Here is a 19,677-nt window from a genome sequence, read left to right as displayed (position 1 = left end):
GCAAAGTCAAACTTCGTGTATCAAAACCGATCGTTTAATGACTTTTTATTAATGGGAATTTAATAACGAACATTAAAAAAAGGAAAATCGGTTCAGTAGTTTTACCAGGGAATTTAATAACGAACATTAAAAAAAAGAAAATCGGTTCAGTAGTTTTACCGCAATAGTAAACACTTCATGAAAATTTGTGGAAATGTTCTCAAAAAGTTGCACTTTAAGATAATGCAATACATTTTTTTCGATTTTTTTTAAACCAAAAAGGTATATAACCCCTTGATTGCTTACTTATTGGCTATAAAAATAACCTATTATTGCAATTGAGGATTGCAACGATTTTTGTCCAAAATTGGTAATAATTTTATTTGACATAGCTTCTGAAGTTTCAACACCAGTAGGTCCAAGTAATTCGAGTGTACCAAACCAAGGAGGAAGTTTATGAATCATTTTCAGAATTTTGATCTGAATTTTTTGAAGCGTTTTCTCCCTTGTAAAACAACAACTTGACCAGATCGGTACAGCATAAAGCATTGCTGGACTAAATTTTTTTGTAAATAAAAGTTTGTTCTTTAAACAAAGTGTAGAGTTCCTGTTAATGAGAGGATATTACCATCTCGTATATTTGATGCACTTTGCTTGTATAGTCTCAATGTTCTCTTTGAATATAAGAGTAATGAACGAGGAAATCACATCAATTGAGTTTTAGAAGCATTGGGAGAGATTTTCCACTTTTGCAAATAGGAAGAAATAAAACCTAAATTTTTCTGCAGTCTACTGCATATGACACGAAGACTTTTTCCTACCAAACACTGTCAAATGCTTTTTCTATGTCTAAAAGAGCAGCTCCAATGGAATCATATTAGTAACTCTGAGCAATTAATGAATAGTGGAATGCCCATGGCGAAATCCAAACTGTTCATTGAATTTTCATTGATGTGTGACATCATCTTGCCACGAATAACTCTCTCAAAGCAAATTGATTGGTCTATTACTGGAAACCTCAGCAGGATTCTTATCTGGCTTTAAAATTGGAGTAATATTTGCATTTTTCCATAATTTGGGAAAATATGCTATTTTGAAACAACTATTGAATTATATGTGGTGGATACGGCCCCTTTTAAGATAAGCAAAAGAAAGTAATATAAACTTAAGTAGTGTAAACACTGTGATCAGCATAAACGCTATCACGCCACCCGCGCGAGGAACGGGCGACGGCGATTATGCTGAGCACAGCATTAAAGGTCACGTATCGATCTGCGATCGTGCGGCCTGTATAGGCTAAGAAATAGAAATAATAAAGCATTATTGAATCGACCGTACACTCGAGAGGTTCGAGTTCTCTTTTAATAACCGAAACCCACATAAACACATATATACAACCACCAACATTTCATGGCGATCCTGCCAGGAGGCGATCCTATGATGGTGTATCGGTTCGGCGTCGCTTTACTGAAAACTTTGAACCCAGTTATGAAGTGTTTGAAATTGTGCAACAAAGATATACAAATGTAAAATGTTCAAAACAGTGAACAATAACCCGAAGAGCAGTAGAAAATGAGCAGTATCAGTCAGTGGAATTGTGCAACGTAAAGTTAACGATGAGGCGATCAGAAGATTCCAGGTTCCTCGAATGAACCAGAAAAGACCAAATGCACCAATAGAAGAGGCCACAGTGAGTGTTAACGATGTAAGAATGGGCACACCCCAGTCCAAGACGGACACCAGTGGTGATGCTTTGGTGCAAGTGGTCAACAATCAAGACCTACACACCTCATATCACGAAGAACATAGTGTCATCTTGTGGGTCATTTGTGTAGTGGTCGCTATCTCTTTAGTTTTAGAATTAGAGAAGCGATATAAAAGTGCAAAAACACGGGACGCAGAACGCACAGCACGTTCTATCGCCCGCTTGACAGACGTTATTGCTGAAAAATAAACAATTATGAGCAATTACGAACAATAAGTAAAAAAAAAAAATGGATAGATCCCATAGAGCCGCAATTTCTAGTGCATTCCTTGTGCAATATTGCCGTCATCATCTAACGCAATTAAGAGACACTTTGTACGACCATATCAAACAACGATCATTTATGCCGGAAGAGGCCGAAGCATACTTGAAACTTTCGGAACACCTGTACCACCTAGCTACAAATGCAGCCATCGGATATAGCGCACCAACGACAACTTTCAACGCTCTGGCAGCGCTATACGATGAAATAGATACAGTGCTGTTGTGGAATAATATGGGAAATCACTGAAATATACAATGGACCAACTCGTTTTAGACTAAAGGAGAGTATCGTGAGTTGTTTAATAAAACTTCGCAATATTTAAAAATATACCTTTTAGGTAACAACAAGAATATAAGTATTCTATTTTACGTATGGAGTAGCAACGGAAAAAAAAATAAAAACACTTATCCACGTATACGTGTAAGTAGATATGGATATATATATATATATATATATATATATATATATATATATATATATATATATATATATATATATATATATATATATATATATATATATATATATATATATATATATATATATATATATATATATGTATTTTCCTCGTATCAAAAACACTCTATACTTATTATGACCATTCCTGTCTAAAAGATATATATATATATATATATATATATATATATATATATATATATATATATATATATATATATATATATATATATATATTTATATATATATATATATATATATATATATATATATATATATATATATATATATATATATATATATATATATATATACATATATATATACATATATATATATATATATATATATATATATATATATATATATATATATATATATATATATATATATATATATATATATATATATATATATATATATATATATATATATATATATATATATATATATATATATATATATATATATAATAAATAACTACGTGACATACAACCTATGCTTTAATGCTAAATGGAAAAATTTTTTGAAGCTGGTGACACTCTAAACAAGTTGCTAGCTAGTTTAAAGAAATTTAAGAATTTGACAGCGCCGACTAGGCATAAAAAGATTAAAGCGGTATACGATCTATTACGAGAAATCAAGCAGACAACAGTAACCGCTGAAGGAACCGCCGACTATATTGTCATTAGAAAAAGATACAAAAAATTAAAAACAATAGCCATTGAGTGTTTGACCTTGTTAAAGGGAGACTTAAATTTAACGATTACAGAAAACGACCCAAGAGACATAGGAGACGAAGACGACGACAAAGAAAGTAATTTAAGCGAAATAAGCCAAAAAACGATCACAATGGCTCATAAAATTGATTTGGGAGTGGCTATCCGAGTCGTTGATAAATACGACGGGGATGCTGCTTCTTTCCAGTCTTGGTTGGACAACGTGGATGTCCTATGAGCTGATGACCCGGAAGTACCGGAAGTCAGCTTTATTACCTTTCTCAAATCCCGATTAGTGGGCGCTGCACGCGGATCCCTCGAAGGAGTTCAAACCCTTGCGGTAGCGAAAGCCACACTTAAAGAGAAGTTTGGTGTCCAGCTCACCCCCATAGCGGTGGAGGCTGAATTGCGATCGTTAAAGCAGAGGAGTGGTAGAACTGTTACCGAATTTGGCAGTGAAATTGAAAAACTAGCCACGAAACTGGCAGCTGCATGGGTTTCCAAAGGCCCCCCATTTACTACCGAAGCTTCCGCTAGGCCAGTGGTGGAGCCTATAGCCGTACACACCTTTATAAATGGTTTAAGAGACAAATCGGCAGCTTATTTAGTAAAGTCCAGAAATCCAAAGACTTTGACTTTGGCTATTTCTGATGCATTGGAGGTTCAACCTCAATCATCGACGGAGCCAGCATTCTGGGCTCAGGGAAACAGAGTTCCCCATTTCAGTAATCATTTTAGTAACCGAAACCCAGGCCGTAGAGGAGGCCGCAGATTCAATTATAACAACCGTGGTTATCGTCATAATAACAATAATCAACGAAATTATAACCAAGGTTATTGCAATAACAACCATGGTTACGATAACCACAACCCTGGATATTTTAATAACAATCAAGGATACAATTATAATAATCGAAGCAATCGACGTAACTTCAACAATAACCACAACAATCTTAATAATAACTATCCTAATAATAACTACCAAAATAATAATAACAACAATAAAAATGGAAACAATACTCCTCGGAATAACAACAACCTCAACAATAATAATAATCCCCAGAGACGAAATGCAAATGTGGCGGAGGAACCACAAGAGCAACAACCCCGAGCAGAAGCAAATGTAAGAGAGTTTTTTCGTGAGTAATTTTAGCGGCGAGAGAGCTCTAAGATTGAATTTCAAAATAGATAACACTAATTTTCTTTTAGTAGTGGACAGTGGAGCTTCATGCTGTCTACTCGATAAGCGTGATTTAACGAAAAATTTAAATTCATATCTTGACACATCACGGATAATTGAAGTAAGTGGTGTAAATGGAGTAACCACTACACTAGGTACAATAGATACTTTTACAGAATAGAATGGCTACATGTACCCGATTACGTTTCACATTATGGATGAGCTACCATCCAATGTCATAGGTTTAATTGGAACCAACTTTTTGAAAAAGTTTGGAGCAAAGATAAATTTTGAAAATTCTAAAATGACATTAAGAATCCCCCGATTTGAGGAAAATTTCATAATTCCTCCACGAACTGAAGTGGTTGCTTTTGTTGAAACTTGTTTCTCAGAACCAATGGTTATTCTAAATCAGGAGATACAACCACAAGTATACATTGCAGGAGCAATTGTAAAACCTGAAAAAGGAAAAATTCCTGTTAGGATACTGAACATAAAAAATAAAGCTGTGAAGGTTGATAATTTAAAACCTCAAGCAAAACCTTTGAAAAATTATGATATACTTGAGATTGACGGTGCATCAAAATATAATGTTGCTAGAACGAAAGAACTTTTATCAGAATTAAAACTGACTGAAATCCATGACAAGGACAGACCAGTGATAGAAAGATTGTGCATAAAATATAACGACATTTTTTGTTTGAAAGATGACAAATTAACAGTGACGAAAATTTATCAACCCTCGCTTACTGCTAAGCCAGATACACATCCTGTATATACCAGACCATATAAATTACCACAAGCTCACAAGGAAGAAGTCCAGAGACAAGTAGACAAAATGTTGAGCGAAAATATCATTGAGAACGCTATTTCTGAGTGGAATAGTCCTTTATTACTGGTTCCCAAGAAATCAGCTCAGGATGAAAGAAAATGGAGGTTGGTCATAGACTACCGCAAATTGAATAACGCATTGCAAGATGATAAGTTTCCACTTCCTAACATAGAAGAAGTGATTGAGTCGCTAGCAGGAGCGAAATATTTTTCTCATTTGGATCTTTCACAAGGATATTACCAATGTGAACTGAAGCCAGAAGATAGACCAATTACCGCTTTTGGTACCAGCGGAGGACAATATCAAATGACACGTCTTACTATGGGATTAAAAGTGAGTCCTTCAACATTTTCAAGATTAATGACCGTAGCCATGTCAGGCCTTAATATGGAGAGATGTCTTGTTTATTTAGATGATATTATTGTTTTTGGAAAGACTCTGGAAGAGCACAATAGAAACCTTTCAGATGTTTTCGAACGTTTACGTAAAACAAATTTAAAACTCAATCCGCAAAAATGCAATTTTCTTAAAACCGAATTGTTGTATTTAGGACATTTGGTTTCTGTAGAAGGACTAAAACCCGATCCTTCAAAAATTGAAATAATAAAACAATGGAGTAGTCCACGAAGCGCAGATGAGGCAAAAAGGTTCGTTGCTTTTGCGAACTATTACCGTAAGCACATTAAGGATTTTGCGAAACTTTGTAGTCCTTTAAATAAATTAACTCGAAAAAATGAAGATTTTAAATGGACGGAGGAGTGTGAACGATCCTTTCAATACTTGAAGGAGTGTTTCATGAATCCACCAGTCCTCGATTACCCGAATTTTTCGGAGAGTAATATTTTTACCTTGCACACAGATGCATCGGGAAAGGCTTTAGAGAGCAGTATTAAGTAATCAAAACACTAGACCCATCGCATTTGCGAGTAGGGCTTTGAATAAAGCTGAACTGAATTACAGCACTATCGAGAAGGAGTTATTATGCGTCGTATGGGCAATACGCCATTTCAAACCATATTTATATGGCTGGAAATTTGAAATTTTTACAGACCATCGCCCATTAGTTTATTTATTTACACTAAATGATCCTTCAAGCCGATTAACCAAGTTCCGTTTGGCTCTAGAGGAATATAAGTTTGACGTTATATACAAAAAGGGCTCGGAAAACGTAGTAGCGGACGCGTTATCACGTATTTCGATCGAAGATCTTAAGGCTCTAACACCAGCAGGTACAGCTTTTATTTGTACCAGAAGTCAAACCGCGAAACAGAAAATACAGTCTGATACATCGGTTAAGATTGATACACCGAATAATTATATTGAAATTAAAATTGGATCCATGAAGAAAAATGAAGCGCTAGAAGCTCAATTAGAGCAGGGTATTATTTGTATCGACCCTAATACGACATTGACTCACCTACAGGGAGTAATGAACCGATTAGTGGATCTTATCAAAGAAACCAAAATAAAAGGCCTAATCGTTAAAAATACGATTGAAAATAAAAAATTAAAGGACAAAATAGAAGTCCTCGATATAAAAGGCATGCCGCCTATAATTATATTAGGCAGAAATACTCGTCAAATAGACGATAGAAATGAACAAAAAATTATTATAAACGATTTCCATGTATTGCCAACTGCAGGGCATGCAGGAATAAGAAGAACAATTAATACTATAAAACAACGATATCATTGGAAAACCTTAGATAACGATGTTGTTTCATTTATAAAGAGATGTACACATTGTCAGAGAAACAAGAGCCATTACACTAAACAACCAATGCAGCTGACAAGCACAGCTAGTCAAGCTTTCGAAAAAATATTTCTGGATATGGTAGGTCCATTATTGCCGGACGCAGAAGGTAACCAGTATATACTGACTACTCAATGTGATCTGACGAAATTTGTGACCGCAACACCTATTATGGACAAGACAACAGATGCCGTGGCCAAAGCGTTTGTTGAAAATGTCATTTTGAATTATGGTGTACCAGCACAGGTTCTAACAGATAGAGGTACCGAATTTATGTCTACTGTATTTGAAAAAATATGTAAACTATTACAGGTGAAGAAGCTGAATTCCACAGCTTACCACCATCAAACAATCGGAGCGTTGGAAAATTCGCATAAAGTTCTTGGAAATTTTCTACGCATACAAACGAACAACTCTTATGGAAGTTGGTCTGCCTGGATACCGTTTTACAAATTTGCCTATAATACAACGGTACATAGTGCAACAGGTAAGACTCCGTTCGAATTGCTTTTCGGAAGACTTTGCACCCTTCCTTCAAATCTAACTGGACAATACCAAACAGACCCAATACATAACATTGACGACTATACGAGTATTTTGAAATACAAGCTACAAGTTTCTGAAAGAGAACCTAGGGAGAATCTTCTCAAAGTAAAGGCAGATAGAGTTTCAAAATATAATCAAAACGCCAAAGACACAAATTTTACAAAAGGAACATTGGTCCTCGTGAAGACCGAAAAGGGACCTAAATTAGAAACAAAATATAACGGACCATATGAAATTTTAGAAGATATGGGATCAAATGTAAAGATAGCAATTAAAAATAATAAAGATATAGACATAGTTCATAAGGACAGAATAAGAGAATTTTTAAAGTAAAAAAAAAAAAAAAAAGAGAGAGAAGAACCTACATTAAGTTTTTCAGAAAGATAAGAAGATGAAACCAGAGTAGTTTATAATGATTATTTCCATGAATATTTTATATAAATGTTATTCTTATGCATTAACATTTTATACAGAAATATTTTTATATAAAAACATTTGATACAAAAACATTTTTATACAGATTTTAATATATGTATATGTACGTGTGTGTGTGTATATGTGTATATGTATATATATATATATATATATATATATATATATATATATATATATATATATATATATATATATATATATATATATATATATATATATATATATATATATATATATATATATATATATATATAATATATATATATATGTGTATGTATATGTATATATATGTATCTCCATCATTATATATTATATTAGAGTAATAATTATAAATTCAAACTATAAATTTTTTTTATCCACCAATTTCAATTTGTATTATTGATTTTCACTTCATATGTTTTATTCCTAATTTCAATTCAAACATTATATAGATTTAAAAATTAGAACTTAAGGCTAATTTTTAAATTCATTAAGAAAGGGCGTGTGGTGGATACGGCCCCTTTTAAGATAAGCAAAAGAAAGTAATATAAACTTAAGTAGTGTAAACACTGTGATCAGCATAAACGCTATCACGCCACCCGCGCGAGGAACGGGCGACGGCGATTATGCTGAGCACAGCATTAAAGGTCACGTATCGATCTGCGATCGTGCGGCCTGTATAGGCTAAGAAATAGAAATAATAAAGCATTATTGAATCGACCGTACACTCGAGAGGTTCGAGTTCTCTTTTAATAACCGAAACCCACATAAACACATATATACAACCACCAACATTTCATATATGTGGATAAAAAAAAGAACTATTACTTTTAATAAAAATTCCATTGTGCGCTGAGGGAGATGTTTGATTAATATGTTAAAGATCCCATCGTCATCAGGTGCTTTCATATATTTAATTTTTTTAATAATTGCTTTAATCTCAATCAAGTTAGTTTCTATTATTTCTGCAGGTATCCTGGAAAGAAATTAAATTATATTGACGTGTGACTTCATCCTAATTGGACACACAAAACTCCACTTTGAATTATGAACACTCTTAAACAGCTGAGCAAGTGTTTGAGCCTTTTGTGCATTAGGTACAAGTAAGCGTTCACTATCTTTCATAACTGGAATAGGCTTCCAAAAGGGCTTTGAATACGGCTGCAATTTTGCAACTTTACTCTCAAAACTTTGATTTCTCAGAAGAGTAAATCTGTGTTTAATCCCTTTCTGTAAATCTTTATAAATAGTTTTGAAAACAGGGTCCCGAGAACGTTGATATTGACGTCTGCGAACATTTTTCAAACGAACATTTTTCAATATCTTAAAATGACGATTTGAAACAAATAGTAGAAGGGTGGTATCTAAGACACGACCGCATAGTTAACGTAGGACTACCATAGTTTTATATTCTACAATAGTTTTATATTCTTTTGAAGCTATTGGATTCGACTGGACTGGAGTATGTTCCAGTAATATAATGATCTGATCAAAGCATGCCTCAAATTACTCAGGTGGTCATATCAAGTATCTAGGTCGTCAGCCTAAATTCATCAAGCGACACCTCAAACAACTTGAAACTAAAAATAGTTCATTGGCCATTTCAACTGTTAGGTCGTCTTTGGCCACCTAAAATGTACGATCTGTCATGAAAATAGAACCGTTCATTCTTGGCATGGTTCGAATTTGGCAACAGAAAAAATTCTGGCGTGTTGCCAAAATCGAACGGGGTCTGTATTTTGACTATTTATTTGCAGCACTCTATTTTAGAAGAAAACAATATTTTCTTTAACCTTGATGAATACCTTTCATTCTAATACAGTCAATTTTCTTTAATACGCGAAAAGGAAACCTTCCATATAATAATATATTGAGTACAAATTAGTAGAAATTAAACTTCCTTCTATATCTATTTGTCTTGTGGAAGGTGGCTCACTTACCAACCACAAAGCGGTAAAGATGTCACATTTTTTTTCCTGCAGCTACAAGCTCGTGGGAAAAATATCGATAAGGAATCATAGCATATATATATATATATATATATATATATATATATATATATATATATATATATATATATATATATATATATATATATATATATATATATATATATATATATATATATATATATATATATATATTCACACTATTCACACTATTGTACTATTGAAAATAGTCAAGCCTTGTCAAAACGAAAAATTCGACCTCTGATTGGTCGTTATATGATTGCTTCCCAAGCACGGTCGACAGAATCATATACCTTGCAATTGAAAACATGCTATTTGGCCTATATAAAGGCCTGTTCCAGCCGAAGCCGCTCATTATAGTTCTAGACAGCAACAACAGCAGTCGTCCTTTCTTAGCAGCAGCACGAGCCCTGTGGTTGGTCACCACGTCTCAGGAGCAGCGCGGTTCTTCTCAGCGTGTGTCGCCAGACTGCCATTATTCTCATCGTGCTCGGGCAGCATGAAGATTGCCATCAGGAAATCCAATTTTGAAAATCAAATTGCCTTTTTCAAGGCAAATAAACTAGTCATTGAAAGTTAATAATTTTTGACAACGCAAGCAAGCATTTTGTGGTGGATCCTAGCAATTCAAATCTGTCGCACCCGTCTAATTTACTGAATGTGAAATTGCTTCCACAGTGCATGTTGTCCGTGTATCTTAATTCCCCCACGGTTAGAGCAGCTCAAAGCAACCGATTTTGAACCGCAAAATGCCATTTTCAAAGCAAATAAACATATAATTGAATGTTAATAATTTTCTGGCATCAAAACAAGCAGACATTCTTTGCGGGATGCAATCAAATTTTGTTGTAGTTGTCTAATTTTTACTTTAATTAGTAAACCCCCCACTGTAGGGGCAGCGCAAGGCTGCGATCAGCATAACCGACTTTGAATAACAAACAACCCTGTTAGAACGCATTCACAAAAGCAGTTAGTTCGACTATGCAGAGCTAATATGAAGTCGATTCAATCAATCAGCATGAACAGAATTTCGTCTCCTCTCAGCTGCTCAGTTGCAACATGATGCAACACGCAACAGCGAGCAAACGAAATCGCTTGATGTTACAAACCGCAATAAGATACGGATTAAAACCGTTGCGTGTGTGAGAGCACCATCGGTGTTTATTCGCTGGATACAAAAATCGTATGCGAATTGTGGAATGGTTCGTCTGAAGAACATTAGGGAATGGAAAAACTGAACTAAAAGGCGTGGCCTATTTCGTAGCACCCTTCGGTTATAAAAGACTGTTTCTAGGAAAACTAGCTACATTCATTTGTCGGAATGTGAGCTGGATGGACCGTCCACAAAGTTGACAGCAGTAGCAGCAGATATCAGCACTCTGCAGTAACAGACAATAGCAGCGGGTTGCACCTGTGACTGCCTTCAAATTAAACAAATCATTCGCCCTGTGGTTGGTCACCACGTCTCAGGCCAGGCTCTGCCAGGCTGAACGCCAACGCGAGCAATCGGGCGAGATTTTTGCCGTACATCAGCCGGCACTTCCTTTAATGGAAAAGTTTGATCATTTTGTTAAGAAGAATATTACTGTCGGTAATCTTACACAGATGCGATTGCATTATATCCGATATGGAATTGAACAATTGTTCTTTTGAGGACAAATAAAACACTTAATTTGAAGAGTTAATAGCTTTGGGTACCAGTAGCAGTATGGTAACAGCCTCAGCGGTAGGTGCAGCTAGGAACGTTGCGATACCATTAATCATTGATACTTAGAATCGATACTTGTATTAAGAGTAGGTACTGACAAGCATGGAAAAGTTCACTCACTAGCAATATTTCATGCAAATGTGTTCTTTGATTTATCAGTTATCGTTCAACTATTTCCACTCGCGTACAAGTTTTCCATAGGAACGCTGCTGATTGTTTTTCGCTTCTAAGAGCTCCGAATACCATAGAAGGAGACTGAATGATTCAAACACGATAGTATTTATTGTATCCAAGTTCACTTGCATTCAACATTATCGCGAGAAGCTTTGAGATATTTTCGCCAGTGATACAAAATTATGAATCCAAATGAACGTTAGATTGCGTTCAATTGTTTGCTTGCCGGAGCAAATAGGTATCATCAATGCTTACGGAAATTGTAGCATGGTGCATTAGCATCTGATACTTGAAATCACCAAGAATCATCGTGGTATATCACGGTGAAAGCACGACGTGGAGTAGCCGAATTACGCCTACAAGCAACCAACATTTGAAAGAATCATTGCGATCGCTTGAGTGCAATCGTTTACGATTCTTTCGTGAAACACTCGCTATATGTTGCTCGCTCCGCCAAAAGCAGGCAATACTGAAACAAAATCATCAAAGAAAGCTACCATATATTTCTTTGCTCTAAGTTGTCTCTTGCAAGCTTGAGAATATGTAACTTTCAATAACGATGGTTTGCTAGGATTGAAAGCTTATAAATAGCACGTTCAGAAATGATACCCGAATGATTGTTATGCGATACGAGTTTTTCCGTCCTTGGGTACTGATATTCTGATAGTATTGAGGCTAAGGTATCGATACTCACATGTATCGTTGTGCGATACCATAAAAATCAGTTCTTTTTTCTGATTTATAAAAATCATAATTCTTTCCGTCTTTCTCCTAGAAAGGTATAGCAATCACAGCAAAAACTAGAGGTATAAAAGTGCTCAAAAGGGCCGAATGTCGTATATCACTCGACTCAGTTCGACAAGCTGAGCATTTTCTGTATGTGTGTGTGTAACGCTCTCCCAATTACACTCGATTTTCTCAGAAATGGCTGGACCGATTTTCATGAAATTAATTGCAAATGGAAGGTCTAGTTGCCCCATGAGACCCTATTGAATTGTAATCGGATTTTTAGTTTAGAGGTTATGTTTAAAAATGTAAAAATCACGAAACATCATTATCGCAGAAACTGCTCAACCGATTTTAACAAAATTGGTTTTGAATGACCGGGCTACCTAAAAAACCTAAAAAACTTTTGAACTTGATAAAGATTGGACATGTGGTTCAAAAGTTATTTACAGAAACGTGTTCTGGAGAGTGTTTAATCTCACTCATGCTTCTCAGAGATGGCTGGACCGATTTCCACAAAATCAGTGTCATATGGAAGGTCGAGTTGCCCCATAAGACCCTATTGATTTGTTTTGCAATCGAACTTTTACTTTGCCTGTTATGTTTAAAAATGTTAAATCCAGCTTTGAAAAGAAAAATATTCACAAGACTACTTAAACTCACTCCTTTTTCTCAGAGATGGCTGAACCGATTTTCACTAAATTAGTGTCTAATGAGAGGTCCAGCTGCCTCATAACATCTTATTAAATGTAACTGTAATCGGACTGTAACTTCGTCTGTAATGTATCGAAATGTGAAAACCACGAAACTTCGATATCTCAGAAACTACACAACCGATTTGAACAATATTGATATCAAATGAACGGGCTAGTTGAGGGTTAACTGATGAATTATGCTTGAACAAGTGGTTTCATAATTCGGTTGTTCTATACGTTCCCATTTCATTTGATTATAATCGAACTTAACCAACAGTTATGTATTAAATTGTTAAAACAACGAAAGTCTATTATCTCAAAGATTACACGATTTGTTTAACATAACTAGTGTCATACGAACGAGTTATCACTTAATCTTACAAATAACTAACTTCATAACAACTTGATATGTGGTTCAAAGTTATGGATCGAAAAGAAATTCAAAGACGATTTAAAACTATACCTGATTTGATCAATATATATGGCCTCAACATGATTTAAATGTGGTATCGTACTATTTGAACGTTCCCGGTATTGATCGTGATTAAATTGTTCAAAATTAATAGTCATTTTGCTATTTATTAAGCACTAACATTACATCAAATTTCATATTTTATACTTCAATTGCAACATCAATATTTTAGAACCCAAAGAGTGAATATAATATAATTTATTGGATTGAAGCGTTCATGTAAATCTATTTTTATAAATAATAAGTTTCAATGAGAAAGGCTGGGTCTGACCGCTAGGTGGGTTAATTTAGGTTCTTCATAAATCTAAACTAGTAGGGTATCAAACGTCTTCGTCAGTGGTTTTCTTCGGCCCCCTGTAGCATTAGATTCCTGCAGAAAAACTGCCGAAGAAAATCACTGACGAAGACGTTCGATACCCTACATATTCTCTACACGGAGAAGAAAATTCACAGTGGTTCAAAATCTGTTTCGGATCAATTGCAAGCAAAAGATAAGCATTTATGTTTTATTGCATATCAAACTATGTTTTCATGTTAGTTGTATCAAAATCAATAATTAAAAATAATTTAGTATGTTATGCGAACTTAGAAATCGTTTTGCCCTTCGGCCTGAACTTTCTTCTTCTCTCCAGTTGTACAAATATGGCGTAGCTTGATCGAAAAGATCTTTGTTCAATTTAATCATTAGTATATTGGCAATAGTGCTTTCAGCAAGCTCAGTACGGCGACTTGAGAGAACTAAGCCTAAGGCACTGAAGGCTTTTTCCACCGAAACTTGATTCGAAGAGACCGCGAAAACGACCATAGCTACTTTATATAGTTCGGGGTGGATATTTGCTCGGTTAAGCCAATGATGGAACGAATCATACTTGTGATTTTGTCGAGGTTCCACTTCTAGGGCTTTAAGCTGTTTTAAAATTAGAGATTTATGTGTGCCCAACTCATGTGACAACGACCCTCTAGACAAATTTGTGAAAAAATCGTCAAAACGGTCGTTATCAGCAGTATTTTCAAAAACGCTGGTTGCGAAATTCATATTAGGACATGAATGAAATTTGTTGATGCGATTTAATGTATCCATGATGTAACCCTAAAATTTTTTAAAATACATAGCTGAACAAAATGAATCGAAGAATTAACTTTCGTACCTGGATCTCTTCTTTCTCGTCGTTGTCGAAAACCTTTGATCCAAGAACGTTAAATATAGGGTCTAGATACAAAGCCATCTTGAAAGCTCGAGATTCTCTTAATTTTTGCAATCGATTTGTTAACGCTTCGACTAACTGCGGCACGAATGGATTTTCTTCAATATTTTGGACTTCGCTAATAGCTTGAAGCCAGACCATATAAAAGTCCGTAAGAGAAACGTAGTCTGCATATTTTTGGTGCATATGTACACCGGTTTGAATGACTCTACATAGTCATGAATGAATTTCCAACTAGTAGTGAGATCTAGAAAAAAAAATTCTGATTTTTTATGTTAAAAGCTGTTCGTGGTGAGTAGGTCAGTGAAAGGAAAAGTAAAACTGTTGGTACTTATTATTTGACTGAAATATAATAGAAATAATATAATGTATGCATGTATATGTGTATATATGTGTGTGTATATAGCTGTATGTGTTTTTGGGTGGATGTGTGTGTGTAACTTTGTGTGTGATTATGTATACATAAATGTATTCAACTATGTAACGCGCTTAGTGAAGAAGGATTAACGATGAAGCTAACCCAGTTCCGGAAATTGGTCTGCAAGTTCTTGAAAAATTTCTTTTTGAGTTTCAAAACACTCTAGCATTTTATATATTCCGCACCAGCGAGTTTGACTCCAAACTGGAGGATATTTGGCGTTGTGGAATTCAAAATGTGTTTTGCAGCACGTTAGTTTACATTTTTTCGCAACTTCTGTAACTAATTTTACATTTTCATCGTTGCGCTTAACCACGTCGAGAGTGGCCAGTTGCAGAGAGAGTGTACGGCACATCGGACAAGATTTAATCTTTCGTCAAATTCGGTGCACAGCTCCGCCGTCAAATCGCGTTGTTCCGTTTCGTCTTCGTCGCCTTCTTTCTAAATTGTTTATTAGCGTAAATTCCATCTCTGTCTTGAGTTTCCGTATTGCTGCCAGCATATTGGCGCCGTTATCTGATGTTATGGAAAATATTTGTTGAATAGTGACACCGAAGGTCTCGAGTGTCTCCCGAATTTTAGTTTTAAGAAAGGCAGCAGTTTGGCTTTGTTTGATTTCGAGCATAGATTAAAGATATACTTTATTAGTAGAGAATGAAACGAATAAAAGCAGTTCTTACCGAGATTCCTTATGACAACTTTCCCGTCGAGTACGTATAGACCTTCCTATCTGCGCTAGTATTAGTAGTCGATTGACTAAAACAAGTTTTATTTTTGGTTGCAAATAATCAACACGCTGGTGGTAACAAAAAATTTCCTCCTGCCCCGAACTTTTATTTAAGTTGGAAACCGATTTTTAGTTTTTATTCATCTGTTTTTCCACTTTAACAAAGTTTGATGAAACAGGTAACACTAATGAACCAGGATTCATAAGTGAAATATTTCTCGAAATAGAATATCAGCTGATTTTTTGGTTGAACACAAATCGATTTTATAAGGATACACGACTAAGCCTGTATTGGTGAGATCTGGCGTAGAAAGCTCTATTGTGCATTGATACCTAAAATATGTCGATGAAAACGGGATGCGGAATCGATTTTATTAGAGATTAATTTATCTCTCATTTCTTCCTTCAGTAATCCCCGAATTTTGTCGGCTGCATTTTGGACATGCACTTTCATGTTTGTCGGATTTAATTTACAACCAACCGCTGCCGCCAATGGATCTAATAGCTGTCGCAAACCATCCCTGTCGAAACAGGACAATGGCATTTGGTGGATTGTTACAAGCTTAATAGCGGAGTCAATAAGCAAGAATTTGTCGATGGCTACAGGCCGCTCTGCGACAAGTCTTGCCTTCTTCATGGCTGGATCGAAGTCCTTCAACAGCCCATGTGCATTAGCTTTCTCAGGATGTTGTGAGCGAAAGTGCCGGATGAAGTTACCTATGTCATATTTCTTCTGAACATACGTGCAGCGTCAATGACGTCAACGTCAATGACGTCAATTTTACAGCTAGCTTTTTCACCATCTCTATCTACAAATTGAGCAGCGAGCTCCACCATCGAAAGTTTGTTACCACTACGTATTTTCGAGCCTTATCCCGTCGAAGAACTTGCTTCTTCCATTTTTTAATCTTTTTTAGTATTAATCACGACAATCACCGAGTTAAGAATAGATGACTTTTTTGTGCTACTTTATTCACTTACTCTGAACTGTTCGACACTGTGACAGAACGATCGGTAAATCAACATGAAATGAGTGACGTTTGAATCAAAATGCATAAAAAATGTGTTTCGTGAACGATTTCCTCTAATCAAAGTAACAATCAACTAGTGAACTAGCTGCAAACGATGTTCATTCAAAGGGGGATATGAGAGATGGGATGAATTATAAGAGAACAAATATTTAGACACTGATCATTTTTTACATTCGTCTGTCATAGAAAAATGTAATTTTTTTCACAGTCTGCTTACAATACGGCAGTTCGAATCGGGCCAAATAAACAGCTTCCTGTCTTATTTCGAATTTAGATTGGGTATACCTTCAAATCGGGTGCGAGTTCGAATATTCAGTCTTTTATCGACTATCTCTAACACCCACGCACACACACAGCGCAATCTCTCGGAGAGAAGCCCTAAGTTTGTAATGTTTATTAAACCTTAGCAACACGCAGGATGAATATTTTAAAATGGTACTCGTGATTCAATAGAGATTAAAATTTTTTTAACAAGAGAAATATCATTGCAATTTCTTTTCTAGTAAAACCCGGCATCGTTGAACTATGGATGATGAAATCCTTAAGACAGTAGAATCTATGCTTGGCACAAATATTCAGGTGGTTGATTGCGAGAAAACTCAAACTGTTAGTGAGGAAGAAGTTCTACTTGTAAATGGCGTTCCCGTTACTCTAGAAGGATCTGACGGTAATGCCATTAAAAAGGCATTAATTGCCGGTGAAATACCTTCGTGTGATGTGCTCAATAAGTTACTATTTCGAGCTGGGGTTTTGCGGCAGCCTGTCCAACTAGAAACATCTTTAAGTGTAAAAACAAGTACTGTAACAACTGAAGACATTACTATCGCTCGAAATGGTCGAATATTGGATGAAAGATCTTGCGAGACAAAGGAAAATAACTATTACACCAGCACTTCCAATGAAATTTGGGAACCGGTCAATAGACTCAAGAAAAGAAAGCAACCGGAAATCATTGACGAACATACCGTTGACGATATGCTCTCCAATCAGCTTAAAAGCGAATTGTACTTAATGGAAAACGAATCATCCTGTCGAAACGTACCTTCCCATCCTACGCGCCAAAACTCAATGTGCACAGAATCTTCCACGTCGTCATCTGCTGAGTCCAATTATTCATCTCGACCAGTGAGCAATGTATCAAACAATTCTGATGACAATTTTATTTGTCAAATTACACCCGAGCATTTGAGGGTTAACAATAAAAGCAGATCATGCACCAAACTATCGTCAAACAAGCAAAGTATTAGCTGTGATTCAGGAAACGCCGAAGTAACGTTGACCACAATACATAGCAGTGATAAAGGAGGTAGTCATGAGTATTACTCCTTGAATGAAATTTCAAAAACCAACACTAGTAATTCCATACAGACGGATTCATCTTTCGGGTGCGACTTATCATCATCCGCATCATTCCAAGACGTACCAGATATTGCGGGAATTTCACGGATTGAATACTATATATGTCCAGCTCAACAAAAAAAGCACAACCGCACCACGCTTCGCAAACCGCAGAGACGCGAGCTCAAGAATGTACGAGTATATTGAAATGTATTATCCTAATTTAAAAACTTTACTAATTACTAATATGTCAGTTTGGTGCTTTGCACTCTATATATTGATTCAGGATTTCTCTTTCATTAATATCATGAACTTTCACTAACTTCAATATGCTAATTTGTTTAGCACATGTGTTCCAATTACTAACGCTAGATGATAATGATCTAAATGAGCTTGAACATGCCTAACGATGAACGCCAAAGTAATATTTTTTCCGCTTTTTTCGCAGAATGATGCCAGTAGTGGGAGTTCTTCAGAAGTTTCAAGTCTTAACGACGATAATGTAAGAATCATATTAACACTCGTAAACGCCTAAAATTCAATATTTATTTCAATTGCAGTGTCTGGTGTATCGTGATGGTAATTTGATTTCCGGAACACTTGAGACACTTTTGAAGCACATGGTTCCAACAGATGACTATTACCCAGAACAATCATATCTCTTCGCATTTCTTCTAAGCGCACGATTGTTCGTTAAACCGCACGAGCTCTTACAACAAGTATGTGATATTTGCCACCAGCAGCAGCAACTGAACGTGTATTTGAACAATAACAACAACGGGATTTCCAATCAGGTACCTACAGTTGTTTTTATTTCGGAATCTTGTTATTACGGTACCAGGTAGATTATAATTGGTTCCGAAGTCGTGAACCGGATCACTGAAAGTCATGATGTCAGTGAGCTTGATTTTCCAAATTATATTGAAATTGAGTAAGTTTTCATGTTGTTATTGGCATTTGAAATTTCAGTATTTAAAAAACATGCGTATCTTAAGGATTATTGGATCAATTTGATGAAAAATTCAGGTTTTTTTTTTCATGAAAAAATATGTTTTGGCTGATTTGTTTTTTTTTTTGCAAGTTAGAAACGAGGGGGTTGTATAAAAATGCAATACACTTTAATGAAAACCTTCAATGTCTTATTTTTAAATCTTCCAGTTTTTTCTATTTGAAAAAATAATACATAATTTTCACCCATCCGCATTTCTGCTACGCAAAAAAGTTTCTGTACCTTGCAAAAAACTTCTGATTTTTTAACTCTATAACGTATAGAATATGCTAGTTTTCGATTGGGTACTAGAGAA

The 19,677-nt window shown here is 35.3% G+C and overlaps 1 protein-coding gene across 10 annotated transcripts in view; it reads left to right on the top strand.

Moving 5' to 3' along the window:
- Positions 1-19,233, top strand: part of LOC129719182 (uncharacterized) — a 32,841-nt gene extending 13,608 nt beyond the window's left edge. For all 10 annotated transcript variants that reach the window (XM_055670675.1, XM_055670671.1, XM_055670679.1 and 7 more), the window contains exons 3-5: positions 17,539-18,565; positions 18,822-18,875; positions 18,934-19,233. In XM_055670675.1, coding sequence (XP_055526650.1) covers positions 17,561-18,565; positions 18,822-18,875; positions 18,934-19,218 — 1,344 coding nt within the window. In that variant the 5' untranslated portion in view covers positions 17,539-17,560 and the 3' untranslated portion in view covers positions 19,219-19,233. The remainder of the gene's footprint in view (positions 1-17,538; positions 18,566-18,821; positions 18,876-18,933) is intronic.
- Positions 19,234-19,677: the final 444 nt, after the last annotated feature.

The sequence above is a fragment of the Wyeomyia smithii genome, chromosome 1 (assembly GCF_029784165.1).
Source record: "Wyeomyia smithii strain HCP4-BCI-WySm-NY-G18 chromosome 1, ASM2978416v1, whole genome shotgun sequence".
In the NCBI taxonomy this organism is placed as follows: Eukaryota; Metazoa; Arthropoda; class Insecta; order Diptera; family Culicidae; genus Wyeomyia; species Wyeomyia smithii.
Note: the sequence above shows the minus strand (reverse complement) of the source record. Positions and strands in the feature narration are given on the sequence as shown.